The sequence below is a fragment of the Carettochelys insculpta genome, chromosome 29 (genome assembly GCF_033958435.1).
Source record: "Carettochelys insculpta isolate YL-2023 chromosome 29, ASM3395843v1, whole genome shotgun sequence".
Lineage (NCBI taxonomy): Eukaryota > Metazoa > Chordata > Testudines > Carettochelyidae > Carettochelys > Carettochelys insculpta.
In genome coordinates, this window is record NC_134165.1 from 14,100,551 (window position 1) to 14,114,838 (window position 14,288).

A 14,288-nucleotide genomic window follows, 5' to 3' on the forward strand; every position below is an offset into this window, starting at 1 on the left:
GAGGGGAGTGGGGGGGCCGGCGGGGTCCCTGGCCTGTGGGGGAGGGCAGTGGGTCCCTGGCCCGCGGGGGGTGCAGGCGGGGTCCCTGGCCTGCAGGGGAGGGGCGGTGGGTCCCTGGCCCGCGGGGGAGGGGCACTCACTGCAGTTCATCTCGTCGGACGCGTCCTCGCAGTCGATGAACTGGTTGCAGCGACTCGAGTTCCCGACGCAGCTCCCGTCCCGGCAGCGGAACTCGGTGGCCGCGCAGCTGGTCTCTGCAAGGTGCCAGGCTGCAGCTGGGGCTTGGCAGGCAGCCCCTCGGCGCACTCCCCAACGGGCACGCGCCCCCTCCCTGGCGCCTGCTGTGACCAGGCACGCGCGCATGCCTTGGTGCACACCCACGGGGCACGCGCACACGCCTCGGTGCACACCCACGGGGCACGCACACATGCCTTGGTGCACTCCTGCAGGGCACGCGCACATGCCGCGGTGCACACCCATGGGGCACGTGCACACTCTTTGGTGCACACCCGCTGGGCACATGCACACGCACACGCCTGGGTGCACACCCATGGCACACACACACATACCTCAGTGCATATTGATGGGGCACACACACATGCCTAGGTGCACACCCACGGGGCATGCGCACACACCTCGGTACACACCCATGGGGCACACGCACACGCCTCGACGCATACCTGCAGGACACGCACACACACCTCATTGCACACCTGTGGGGCACACGCACACGCCTGAGTGCACAACTGTGGGGCACATGCACACGCCTAGGTATACACCCATGGTCCGCACACACACACCTCAGTGCACGCTGACAGGGCACACACACACGCCTCGGCGCACACTGACAGGGCACACGCACACACTTGGCATGTTCTGTGACATCGCACACACACCCGTACCTCCCTGCAGCCACGGTGACAGGGCACACGCACACCCACACGTGTGCAGACCCCCTCGGCCCTCCCTGCACTGGGACACATGTGTGCCGCTCGGTGCCTGCTGCGTACTCTGCGCCCAGCTGGGCTCTGACTTGCTCCCTGCTCCAAACACATCTCTGCTCTTCTTTGCACTGGGGCCTTGGGAGCTGAGGCAAAAATCCCCGGTGCAAAACACGTGGGCCCCAAGTGCAGAGACACTGGTGGCTGCGCGTGCTCGTGTGTCCATGCCTGTCCACCTCCCACGTGCGAACTCCTGCACAGCCTTGGCACAGGGCTCCTGGAACTCTGCTCCACTGGCAACGTACCAAGCGCCTGAAGCCGGCTGGTAGAAGCGGCACAGACCTCGGCACGGAGAGTGTTGTCCTCTCCAGGTACATCCCACGGCTCCATCTAGGCCCCTCCGCCCCCCGAAACACCTGGGCCTCACTCGAGCCCCACCAGGAGACGGGGTCAAGGGAGGGGGGTCTCAGAGCCCTGTTTTGCGGTGGGAGGAGCAGAAGCACAGAGAGAAGGAAGCCCAGCCGCTCTCATTAGCACTGCCAGAGCTGGGATTGCGGGGAGGGAGCCGGCCCTCAATCCACGACGGGCAGCTGGGAAGGGGATCACCCGGGGAGGCTGCCAAGGGCCTGGCTGGGCCGGGGACGGGGCTGGCCCTGTGGTGAGGGCGCTGCCTGCGGCACGGCACGGCACGGCACGGCACGGCACGGCAGCACTTACTGTTGCAGGGCACTTCGTCTGAGTTGTCCCCGCAGTCGTCCATGCTGTTGCACCAGAAGGCGTTGGCCACGCAGCGCCCGTTCATGCAGTGCCGGAAACCCTTCTTACACTTGCGGTTGCCTGTGGGAGGGGAGCGGGGAGGGGAGCTGAGCCAGCCCCGGCCACTGTTCTCAGGGGCTCCCCAGCCAGGCTGCCAGCACCAGAGAGTGGCTCAGCCTCACCCCCTAGCTCAGCCCCGGGCACAGGAATGGGGTAAGCGAGAATCAGGCTAAAGCTGCAGGTGCCAGCGCAGACGCAGAAATCCTGGCACAAGGCCCCGGGGCTTTGTGGGTCTCATATGCACTCGCACGGGTGGAGCATTCAGAGACCGGGGGCTCCGGTGCCTGTGATCCACCAATCCTTCCTCAGAGCCACCCTGGGGGCGCTTGGGCAGCCCCGACCCTGCTCCTCGGGCACAGGGACGCTAAGTGACACACCCAGCAGAGAACCCAGGTGTCCTGAACCCCACTCCCATCCAGTGCAAGCCAGAGCAAGCTCCAGGCTGGGACCAGACCTCAGCACCCCGGCCCAACGGCTACTGAGCCCACCTCCTAGGGAAAGAAACAGAGCCCTGGCGTCCTGGCTCCAGCCGCTAGGCTGCGTGTCAGGCGCTGAAGGGGAGAGGGCAGGGGGCACTGACCAGGGCGCAGGGTGGGTGCCGGCGCGAGGCCCTTACTGCAATAGGACGGCTTCTCGTCTGACTTGTCCTTGCAGTTTGCGGTGCCGTCACAGGTGCGGCTGTAGTCGATACACTCACCGTTCCCACACTCAAACTCGTGCACGTTGCAGGTGGAGTTGAGAGCTGCGTATGGGGCAAAATGCAGGAGATGGTCACGTGCTCGCCTGGCCTGTCAGCTGCCCCCACCCTCCCCAGCCCTGCTCCCGTGGCACCCGCTTCTCTGTGCACCTTGCCCCATCGCCTGCCCCCGCCCCATCTCTGCCACGTGCAGCCCTGGCCACCTGCTCTCCCTGTCCCTTTCCATGTGCGCCTACGTCCTTCCCTGGCCGCCCCTTTCCCACCCGGGGGACTCACCTTTGCAGGTGAAATCCTCCTGCAGCACCCGGTCGCCCCGGCAGGAGCAGTTGACGTGCCCCCGGGGGGTGAGCAGACACAGGTCCTGGCAGCCTCCATTGTTCACCCTGCAGGGGGAGAGCTCGCCTGGGGGCAGGGGAGAGCAGGGTCACACGCAGGCCCAGGGCAGATCCTGGCAAACACTTCAGGGGAGGGCTGGCTGGCTGGGGGGTCCCACAGATGAGGGGGCAGGGCCATGGCCCTGGCTCAGTGCGGGGCTCAGCAGCCTGCGGGGCTGAACCAGGACTGGTGGGCGCAGGGGGTCTCTCTGAGGCCACCCCCGCAGCCTGCACGAGGCCGGGAGATGGGGAGGGACTGGGACCGGAGCAGAGAGGGGTCTGCACGGGGAAGGGGCCGCAGGAGGGGGTCTCCCGCCCGCCCGGGCTGCCCGCTTACAGCTGTTGGTGTCGTTGGCCACGGCGATGATGCCCATTGGCTGCTGGGGGATGTCGACACGCAGCAGCTTCATGTCGGTGCCCAGGTATTTGTTGGCGCGGTGCACGGCCCGGCGCACCCAGTCCGTCCAGAAGATGTACTCGCCGTAGACGGCCAGGCCGAAGGGGTGCACCGGCTCCGACTTGAGGATCACCTGCCGGGTGCCCTCGCACCGTCAGCGCGGGGGCAGGGCGACGGCGCCCCCGCCGGCCAGCGCCCGTCGCCACCCGCCCCGCCCCACCCCTGCTCCACGCCCGGCACTCACGTAGCGGTGGGAGCCGTCGTACTCGCAGCGCTCGATCTTGTCCAGCGTGGCGTCGGAGAAGTAGATCTTCTCGGCCGTGTGGTCGATGGCCAGCCCGTTGGGCGTCCGGATGTCCTGGTCGATGATGATGACGACGTTGGCGCCGGCCAGGGTGGCCCGCATGATGCTGGGGTGCTGCTCGTTCCAGTTGGTCCAGAACATCAGGCTGGGGGGAGAGGCAGGCCGGGACTGAGTTGGGGGCGCTGCCTGGCTGGCCCAAGCCCAGACGGAGCCCCTGGGGCTGGCCTGCTGGGAATGGGGCGCTCCAGGCTAAAACCCCTGGCCTGCCCAGCCCCCACCCAGCCCCCCTTGTTCCCTGCTCACTGCCCCCATCCCCCCAGTGCACGCAAAGGGGCGTTGCCCCGGGATGCACAGGGGAGGGGAAGGGGCAGCGATAGGAGCTCGTGAGTCTGCCAGGAAACCCATCCCAGCAGCGGGGGAACCCGCCACAGACACCGCCAGCAGCACTGCCAGTCCAGCTCTGCTCCCGCCTCCCTCACCTGTAACACCAGGTCAGCCTGGGGGGCAGGAACAGGGCCAGGGCCTGTCCCCTCTGGGCGCCGGCTCTGATCCGGCCCCAGGGCGGCCACTCGAGGCTGCAGCACTCACTTCTGGCACTCGTCCAGCACGAAGGCCCGGGGGTGATCGTCCCCCGACATGGTGATGACCGTCTCCCGCTCAAAGGCCCCCAGGCGACTCTGATCCACCGTGTGCCGCGTGATGGTGGACGTGGTGTAGCTGGTCCAGTAGAGCGTGTCCCAGCCCCGGTGGTACGCCAGCCCCTCCACTGAGCCCACATCTGGGGAGACAGAGCCGGGGCCATTCGCTAGCCAGCTGCCCTCCCCCACAAGCCGCTCGGACTCCTGCGCCCCACGGCCAGGCTCCGGGAGCCGCCACGGGCCACCAGCGGCAGTAGAGCTGTTACGCTCTGTGCGTCCGGCCCTCCAAGGACTCGACACCCCCGGCCAGGTGTGACCTGCCCCCAGGGCCATGAGACAGGCTAAGAGCAGCACCGGAGCATTCAGGCTGCAGCCCCCGGCTGCGGGGACGGCTCCGGGCTCCAAGCACCAGGCGTAAAACAGCCACGTCCCTGGTGACCGAGTCACGTCCCAGCCAGGGCCCCCCCGACCCTGCCGCTGTTGCCCTATGGAAGCACAGACTGAAAGCCAGACCCTGACTTCTCTGCACCCAGGGCCTGTCCCCAGGACCCCTAGAGGGCGACCGGACGTCCCCCCAGCAGGTGCCCCCTGCCCAGGGAATGCAGAGCCACAAACCCTGCAGGGACACCCGCCTCTGCCCCCAAGAGTGGGAAACTTCTGAATCTTTGCAAAGCTCCAGGCCTGCCGAGGGCTTGAGACTTGCCCCCCGTGCCAGGCCTGTGCCGCCAGCTGTGGCACCCCGACGCTCCCCCCGTGCCAGGCCTGTGCCGCCAGCTGCGGCACCCCGACGCTCTCCCTGTGCCAGGCCTGTGCCGCCAGCTGCGGCACCCCGACGCTCTCCCTGTGCCAGGCCTGTGCCGCCAGCTGCGGCACCTCGACTCTCCCCGTGCCAGGCCTGTGCCGCCAGCTGCGGCACCCCGACGCTCTCCCTGTGCCAGGCCTGTGCCGCCAGCTGCGGCACCTCGACGCTCTCCCTGTGCCAGGCCCGTGCTGCCAACTGCGGCACCCCGACTCTCCCCCCGTGCCAGGCCTGTGCCGCCAACTGCGGCACCCCGACACTCTCCCTGTGCCAGGCCTGTGCCGCCAGCTGCGGCACCTCGACGCTCTCCCTGTGCCAGGCCCGTGCTGCCAACTGCGGCACCCCGACTCTCCCCCTGTGCCAGGCCTGTGCCGCCAGCTGCGGCACCCCGACGCTCTCCCTGTGCCAGGCCCGTGCTGCCAGCTGCGGCACCTCGACGCTCTCCCTGTGCCAGGCCCGTGCTGCCAACTGCGGCACCCCGACTCTCCCCCCGTGCCAGGCCTGTGCCGCCAGCTGCGGCACCCCGACGCTCTCCCTGTGCCAGGCCTGTGCCGCCAGCTGCGGCACCCCGACGCTCTCCCTGTGCCAGGCCCGTGCTGCCAACTGCGGCACCCCGACTCTCCCCCCGTGCCAGGCCTGTGCCGCCAACTGTGGCACCCCGACGCTCCCCCCGATGCTGACGGGAACCGGCTGCGTCTGTACCGATGCCAGCAGAGTTGCTAGATTCACCCTGGTGTGAGGGCAGAAACCAGCCCCAGGGGCTCTCCCAGGGGCTGTAAGTTTTCTCGGATGCTTTCGGGCACGAGTGGAATTACAGCAGCTAGGAAGGCGGCTCAGCCACGTGGCTCACAGGGGCACAAAGACCTCCCCAAGCACCGTCCTACCCTCGTGCACTCACTTGCACTAGTACAAAACAAGCGTGAAGCGCCACCTGGCTGAGCAGAAGCCGCTCGCGCGCCCCTGCGCAGGTCTCCTTGGGGGATCAGCCAGTAAAACCAGGCTGGGATTTGCCAGGGGCCGTGAGGCTTTGGTGATGTCAAGGTCGAAGGTTCCTATTGCATTTGCCAGGGACCGAGCCCCTCGGAACCAGCCGGGTTGTGGCTGTTCAGTCACATGGCCTGGAACTCGGCTGGGTTCCCTTGAAACCGCTCTGCGGAGGGATTGGCGACGGGCACCGGCTCCTCTGGAAGCGTATCAGCTGCTAGCGGCACTAACTAAACCACCCAGGAAATGCTCCCGGCATCTCCCAGTAACAGCTCTGTCTGTGCACAGCGCTTCTCTGACGCGCGGCTCCGGCGCTTCTCTCACAGGCTGGCGCTGCCGGCCCCGCTGTATGAACAACGGAGGCAGAGCAGATCAGGGCACCGCTCTCCCCCGGGTAGCCCCTCCGCCGCGGGGAGCAAGCCGGGACGGCTGGGGCTTGGGGGATCCTTGAATTCCCACCTGAATCTGGGTGTGTGACACGACTGCATTTTAAATGAGTGTGCAAAACACTTTTGCAGCCCCCGTGCTAGGTCTGCACCGATGAAAGCTGGGGATTCGCTGACTCTGCACTGCTGCTATGTCTGTATCACGCTGACCTGGGGAGTTACAGGGTTGGCTCCGGGCCTGTCGCTGAAATGTCAGTTTCTGGGAGACCATGTGGGACACCAGTTGACTCCAAGAATTGGCTGTGGGTGTGTAGTCCGGCAGGCTGCCAACGGCAGGATGCTCCAAAAAAGAGCAAGGACAGGTGAGCGGCTCATGGACAGGCTCCATTTCAGACGTGCGCCCGCCCAGGGAGGAACGATGGATTTCCCGCCACGAGGGCCAGGGCATTAAGGGGACCCTGAGGCTCCTCCGTTTTGTCTTCACTCTTCAGTCCAGCTCAGCACTTCAGGAGCATCTCTGCTGTGAACGGAGCCTGGGGGGATCGCCGACCCGGCCTCGCACAGGACGGACTCCAGAGACTCGTAAGACAGTAGCGGTTCCATCTGCTGCCGCCAGCACCAAGAACTTGGTGACTGGTGTGTGTAATTTGATTGCTTTAACAATTTCACTCTCACCCTGGCCTAAGCAATTTGCCCTGGTTGGGCCCTTCAGCAGTGCCCACAGAAACCCCCAACATTACAGGGTTACAGAAAACTTCCATCTCCCCAGAAACCCTGGGGCCCGGGGCCCCTTTTCGCAGCACAGTGAACACCAGGCAGCTGCTGCGAGCTGGCCGGGTCCCTGTCGGCACAACCGCCCCAGCAGCACAGGGCTGCCGGCCGGCTCCGCTGCAGGCACCAGGAATTAACCGCCGGGCACGTCCGGGTTTGGGGAACTCCACTAGCAGGGCTGTCACACAGCGTGCTCAGGGAGCCGCGCCCCGGTCGGTGTTGGAAGAGCGAACGGGGCCTGCAGGACTCGGTCACAGCCCGCACTGCCGCACCACGGGGCGGTCCCTGGGCCCCGCTGAGCCCTGCGCTTTGATCATGCAAACAAGAGGCACACAACAACGAAGCTGCTCTCACGCACCGCTGGGCCTTTAAATCCCATTCACGCGGCTGCTGGAATCATTCAGGGCTGGCGCGGAGCAGTGAGGGGGAGTTTAATATTCAGACAGTGCCGGGGATCTGCATGCGGCTGACGCCAGCCCCTCCGAGGCAGCCGCACGGTACCGAGGGGGGTTCGTGTCACAGCCCAGCTCCAAGCCGCTGCCTTGCGGCAGGTGTGCAGGGCTGGCGTTGGCTTCCCCCCCTCCCCAGCACAGGTCACAGCAGCCGTGGGAAGGGCTGGCTTGCTGACGTGGGCCTGGCAGCCAACGGCTCGGAGCAGTGCTGGGGTCTGCCTGCAGGTCGGCCGGGGCCACTCTCCACTCCGCCGACGGGCGCGGGGCAGGGCGGCCTGGCAGAACGACACCTCACTCGGTTCAAGAAGCAGGACGAGGCAGGGGAACTGCGGAGATCTGGGGAAGGCCTGCGGCAGAGGATGCAGGGAGCAGCACCCTGCCCTGACCCTACGGCCACAGCGCAACAGTCACCTGCCAAGAGACCAGCAGAGCCGCAGGGCGAATCTGGGGAGCAGGCGCCCTCACGCACAGCTGCCAGGGTGGGAGGCTGCTCCCAGCGCACAGGGCTGGCAGGGTGCGGAGAGAGACGGAGGGGCGGGGAGGTCTGGTGGGGACCTCAGGCTGCCGTGAGAGGCCTGGGACAGGCGCCCCTCGCTAAGGGGTGCAGACATCCTCCAGGGACCGGGGGGAGAGCACAGGCAGCTGGGACTCACCCTGCCCGGCTCAGCAGACACCGGTTGGGCGAGCCGCCCAGCGCTGCTGCTGCTCAGCCGGGAGCACACGCCGCACCTGGCCGGTGTGCCCTCTGCCGGCACGGCTCTTCGTGGGCACGGCCAGATCCTCTGCTACCGCCTGCCCCCAGCAGCCCTCGCGGTGCATCGCCGCCTGGCTCTGGTGCATCCCCCAGGGCCTATCACTTCCAGCCAACCTGGGACCTGCCCACAGCTGCCGCCACCTGGGCAGTGGGCACAATGCTGGCCACTCCTGCTCCGTGGGCCAGACAGCCGGCGTGTACTGTGGCCCTCCTCCTGTGCGCCTCTGCCACCCCACCGACCGCCCTCTCCATCCGGCGGCACCTCGACAAGTACGACACCCTTGTGTCTGCCGGCCCCCCTCCGACGCTCTGCGGGCTGGCGGGTGCCCACGGGGCTCTCCCAGCTCTGGGCTGGTTCCTGGCCCCTGCCTCCAGCGCGGCCGACCCCGCCACTTACACACTTGGTTGGGTCCCGGCAGCTGGGGAGCGACGTGAGGGCTCTGCTGCTTGGGAGGGGTGAGGCCGGCGCCTCTGGGTGCAGAGCAGCCTGTGAAACGGGCTGCCACCTCCAGGGGCAACGCTGGGGGACGCTTCCCCTCTGCCGCAGGAACCTGGAAGAGGCTGCACAGGGCCTTCCTCTGCAGAGTCACACGCTGCCCTGGGCTTGAGCAATCAGCGGCGATGGTGGGGGGCCAACGTTCCCACTCACCATTTCCACCCGGGGGCAGATTTTGCCGTGGGCCCCCAGCGGAAACACACACCCAGCTGTGGGCACCCAGCTCCTCCGCCAGCCCCATCTGCCTCTCTTCCAAGAGCCACCCAAGCGCCCGGCTTCCAAGGAATGCTGGCGGCTGTCGCGATTTGCTTTTGCTCTTCAGTGCATCAAGAGCAAACTGGGTCCTGCTGCACGGCCTCCCTCGCCAAGACGGAAGATCACTGCCCGCTGCTGCTCCTGTTCGTGAGCAGCGTGACCGTGGCCGTGCCTGGAGCTGCTGCGGAGGCCAGGCCCACAGTGCCAGGTGCTGTACACACAGCCTGCTTGGATGAGCTCAGTCTGCACAGCTGAAGGCTGGATGATTATGCCCATTTCACAGATGAGGACGCTGAGCCCAGGGATGGGAAGAGATGGCCCCTGAGCTCAGCTCTCCTTCACAGCCCTCCGCTGCCTTAAGGGCCAGGCCCCTCCCTCACCGCAGCTCTGCCCCAGATCCTTCACTTCCCAGCTGCAATCAGTCACACAGCTGTCCCGGGCAGAGCAAGAAATGCAGTGTAGCGCACAGTCACTGGCAAGGTGAATACTCTTACTGAAGCGTCGATGACACGGGGCGGAGTCGACAGTGGTGGGAAGCAGCGACGCTAACCGGGGGAGACGAGGGCTGCGGGATGAATGGGAGCACTGGGAGGCTGGCGGCTTGGTCAGACGGGGTGACTTCGTCTTGACAATGGAACTCAAAGCGAAAGTTGCTGAGATGTGCCGGGGGGCTCGTGTGCTGCGAAACGCCGCACGTGCACAGGGGCAGGGAGGGGCTCGCACAGGGAAGAGGACTCAGGTACGGGCAGGCACACGGGCCGTGGGGACGGAGGAACGTGCACAGAGATGGAGGCACGTGGCCCTGCACAGGGACAGGGACGGACGCACGGAAACGCTCGGGGACACGGACGCAGGTGCGGGGACTGAGGCATACACACTCACACAGGGAACAGAGACGTGAATGGGGACGGAGCCACGCACCCACGCACCAGGACAGGGACAGAGGAACAGGAGCCCATACTGGGGCCGGGATGGAGGAACAGGAGCACATACGGGGATGGAGGCACACGCACGACAACGGAGATGGAAAGATGTGCAAGGGGACGGAGGCACGTGTGCACGCACGGGGACAGGGATGGAGGCACGTGTGCAAGCACGGGGGCAGGGACGGAGGCACGTGTGCACGCACGGGAGCAGGGACGGAGGCAGGTGTGCACGCACGGGGGCACGTGTGCACGCAGGAGAGCGGGGACGGGGGCACGTGTGCATGCATGGGGGCAGGGACAGAGGCACGTGTGCACGCAGGAGGGCAGGGACGGAGGAACGTGTGCACGCATGGGGACAGGGACGGAGGCACATGTGCACACACAGGGACGGAGGCACACACATGCACAGGGACGGAGGCACACACTTCCAAAGGGTGGCAGACCCCCAGCTCCCTGCCACCTCTCCCAATCTAGAGCCCCAGAACACATCCATCCTCTACTCCTTCCTGAGCCTGACAGCGCCCCCGCCTCCCCCACACCCCTACGTCCACAGCCCCACGATGCAGTTGCCCCGCCCTGAACAAAGCCTGGGGACACATCCCACAGTCCCAGGACACGCCCAGCCAATCCCCAAACACCTGCCCCTTTCCCCATAGCAGGCCTGACCCTGGAGTCCTTACACTGAGATAAAGAGCTGGAAGACAAAGGGGAGGGGCAGAGGGAGGGGACGAGGACAAGGATGCAGTGTGAACTTACTGGATTGAAATGTGAAAATATAAACACAGTTGCAACCGTGGTTCTATGTTTGCACTGAATCTTGTGCGAGCTGGGCCCAGGCGCATCCATCGGAAGGTGATTTGCTGACTCTGCGTATGCTTATTTTTGCGCTTGAAATTATGAGCACTGGCACTGGGCTTGTCTTGCTCAAGTCCACCCCAGGGAGGTCGGCAGCCAAGAGTGAAAGGGTTCGGGGTCAGGTGAACCACGTCACTGCCAACACCCCTCGAGTGGGGCCAATCTGAGGCGCTCCGGCTGCTACGGAGTCGGGGAGCTGCTCGTGTGACGGGCGCCACCTGGGACGTGTTTTCACAGAGGGAGAACTGGGCCTGAAAGCGCCGCTGACCCATCCTGACACAGGACGTACTCCAGAGATTTATCAAGCAGCAGATTATTCCACCCCTGCTGCAGCCCGCGCCAAGACCTCGGAGTTGGTGCATGAAATTCGATTCCCTGATTTGACTCTCCCCGTTCTCTCCCTCCCTTATTTTAACAAACCTTTTGTTGTTAGACACTAAAGGACCAGCCCAGCGGGCGCTTTTGGGTCAGATCTGAGGCACACGTCGACCTGGGGATGGGGCTGCTCCTTTGGGCCTGGAAGAACCTGGGTCGACGTGGTGAGATTGGTTTCCATGACCTCTCCTCTGTGCAAGGAGGGAACAGGTTGTGGCACAAGGGAAGCTGGACTGACTTGCAGGCCAGTGTGGCAAACCGGACTGCCCTTTGTGGCTGGTTTGGTACCTTACAAGGGAGAACCGCAGCCCTGGGACGCAAGTAGCTCTGAGCCACGCGCCCTGATCTGACTCCCAGCGGCGCCCCAGAACCCTCCGATATCGCACGCAGGAAGGGGACAGGTGGCCGCAGTGGAGGAGAAGGGAGGGGAGAGGAGGAAAGGGAAGAGACAGCAGAGGAAGCAGCAGAGGGGAGAGTGACGGAGGCCCCGACAGACTCACTCTCCACGATGGTCTTGTGCCCGGTGCCGTCGTCGCTGATCTGCTGGATGTTGCCAAAGTGGATGTCGCTGTAGAAGATGCGGTTGCTGCCGGAGGTGCCGGCGCGGTAGTCGAAGGCCAGAGCAATGACGTTCTTCATGTGCTCGGCGTCCTCGAACGGCTTGATGGGCGCGTTGAGGTTGCTCTCGTCCGACAGGTGGATGCTCTTGAGGATGGTGCGCTCCGAGTAGAGCAGGTAGCCGTCATAGTCCCGGCAGCTCACCCCGTCCTCCGCCAGCATGCCGTGGGCGCAGGCACAGGTCCGCTGCCCGTTGCCGCGAAACAAGCAGAGCTGCTGGCAGCCGCCGTTGTTCTGGGCGCAGACGTTGGTGCCTGGGGGGAGGAGAAGCGGATTCAGACCCCGCACGGAGGGGCAGGGAGCGCTGGGCTGCAATAGCCGCGGGAAGGCTGGCAGGCTCTTGGGGAAATCCAAACCCCACCAGCACAGCCGGGCCCAGCCGCAGCCGGCACAGACACAGCCGGGGGCGGGAAGGGGACTTCCCTCAGCGCCAGCTGGGGAGGGGCCGCTCGTTGGCTATGGAATGGGGAGACGCTGCCATAGTTACGCCGCCACTGCCAGGCTGGTACGGGGCCTGCAGAGTCGATGCGGCCCGAGGCTGGCCGGGAACACCCAGGCCGCTCCAGCGTGGGGGCTGTGTGAGAGGCCTTGCATGTGTCAGGTCACACTCGTGTGAGTGAGTGAGTACACGTGGGTGCGTGAATGCCCACGTGAGCGTGCACTTTTCCAGCGATCCCCTCCAGAACCTTTCCCAGGCTTTGCAGAGAAGGGAGAATAAATCCCCCAGCACGGACAGGCCGGTGGGCCCCTTCACAGCTCTCCCAGTGCCCTGGCCTGCAGACACCCCTCACTGGTAGCATTTCATCCCCTGCTGCCCAGGAAGGCGAGGGAAGGGCTGCTCAGCCCCAGGCGGGAAGGCGGCGACGCACCTTTCTGCCTGGCTTGGTTGAACACTTTGATGTCCTTGAGCTGCACGCCGATCCCCGTCCGCAGAGACACCGACTCCGTGGCATTGTCCTTGTTGCCCCTCTTGATGGAGCCGTTTGCGTGGGTCCTAGACAGGAGAGAGCCAGAGAGTGAGGCGCTGTGGGGCACAGACAGGTCCCAGCCTGCGGTAGGGACCCCGCCTGCCCTCTGTCACCAGCCGTGATCTGCCAGTGCACACACCCCATCCCCCATGACCTGTGACCCACCGAACCCCCCAGAGCCCCACGGCCTGTGACCCACTGAAACCCTCAGAGCCCCACAGCCTGTGACCCACTGAACCCCCCAGAGCCCCACAGCCTGTGACCCACCAAACCCACCCCCAGAGCCCCACAATCCCATGTGGGAACAAAGCTCCCTGTAAGTCCTCCAGGACCCAGCCCTCAAGCCCAGTGCTGTGCAGGTAGAGCAGCCCTGGGCAGCCACTCTAGCCAAGACCCTGTCTAGCGCCACAGCTCTATGGCTGCAGGTGGGTTGAGAGTATACTCCCGTCTGCAGTCTCTATGGTCCGGAGTGCTGGAGGACACCCCCTGCTCCTGAGCCAGGGTACGCTCTAGATAGAAGTCTCTATGGTTCAGAGTGCTGGAGGACACATCCTGCTACCGAGTTGAGGTACGCGCTGGACAGGAGTCTCTATGGTTCAGTGTGCTAGAGGACACCCGCCCCCTCGGGTCCTGTGAGTCAGGGTACACTCTAGACAGGAGTCTCTATGGTCGAGAGTGCTGGACGACCCGCCGAGTGACTCTGGCGGAAAGCTACAGGCGAGATGTGGTGCATACTGGGAACAACTATCAGTTATACAAATAACGTGTAAATTTAATGTGTGTGGGGGGGCCTCATTTGCATAAGCCCTCCAGGTAGGTCCCTGGCCCTGCAGATTTCAACAGCCCGCGCTCCACAGGGCTCCTGGCTCCGGCTCCCCTGCATGGCAGCTGCAGCCGCACCTGTCGCTCCAGTAGATGTAACCCTCGAAAACCGACACCGAGAACATGTCCATGTTGTTGCTGGACAGGACGACCTCCCGGTTCTCGCCCGTCTCCAGGTCGATGCGCTCGATCTTGTCTGTCCGAGCGTCGCACCAGTAGAGCTTTCCTTCCTGGAGCAGGAAGCAAGACCCCCCCGGCAGGTCACAGCTTGGCTGAGTGGGGCGGGGCTTGGCTCAACGGGGCAGGCCGGGGCAGGGCAGGGCAGGGCTCGGCTGGGGCAGGAGGGAAAGGAGGTGGAGGAAACAGACGCAGCTGCCGTGGGCCTAGCGCCGCTGGAAGTGTGAAGCCCTCGACCACGTTATTTGTGTTTTACCGTCGCGCCGGGAGCCCAGCTCGGAGCCGAGCCCCTGTAGCGCTGGGTCCCTGCCCCACAGAGCTCACAGCCAACACCCGGGAGATGGTACGGAAACGGGGCGGCTCCTGGAGAGCGGGACAGAGCCGCTCAGGAGGATGGGCCGAGATCTCCCCAAGACCCTGCACCTAGCTCCACAGCCCATCAGTCCCACCCGCTGCAGGGGGACGGCTGCCTCCCGACTGGGC

At 65.3% G+C, this 14,288-nt stretch overlaps 1 protein-coding gene across 1 annotated transcript in view; it reads right to left on the reverse strand.

Moving 5' to 3' along the window:
• Positions 1-14,288, reverse strand: part of LRP1 (LDL receptor related protein 1) — a 169,046-nt gene that overhangs the window by 34,018 nt on the left and 120,740 nt on the right. Inside the window, exons 39-48 of the mRNA XM_074980191.1 lie at positions 13,707-13,858; positions 12,708-12,832; positions 11,721-12,092; positions 4,118-4,307; positions 3,470-3,674; positions 3,166-3,358; positions 2,731-2,856; positions 2,374-2,499; positions 1,659-1,778; positions 141-254 (exon numbers count right to left, since the gene is read on the reverse strand). Coding sequence (XP_074836292.1) covers positions 141-254; positions 1,659-1,778; positions 2,374-2,499; positions 2,731-2,856; positions 3,166-3,358; positions 3,470-3,674; positions 4,118-4,307; positions 11,721-12,092; positions 12,708-12,832; positions 13,707-13,858 — 1,723 coding nt within the window. The remainder of the gene's footprint in view (positions 1-140; positions 255-1,658; positions 1,779-2,373; positions 2,500-2,730; positions 2,857-3,165; positions 3,359-3,469; positions 3,675-4,117; positions 4,308-11,720; positions 12,093-12,707; positions 12,833-13,706; positions 13,859-14,288) is intronic.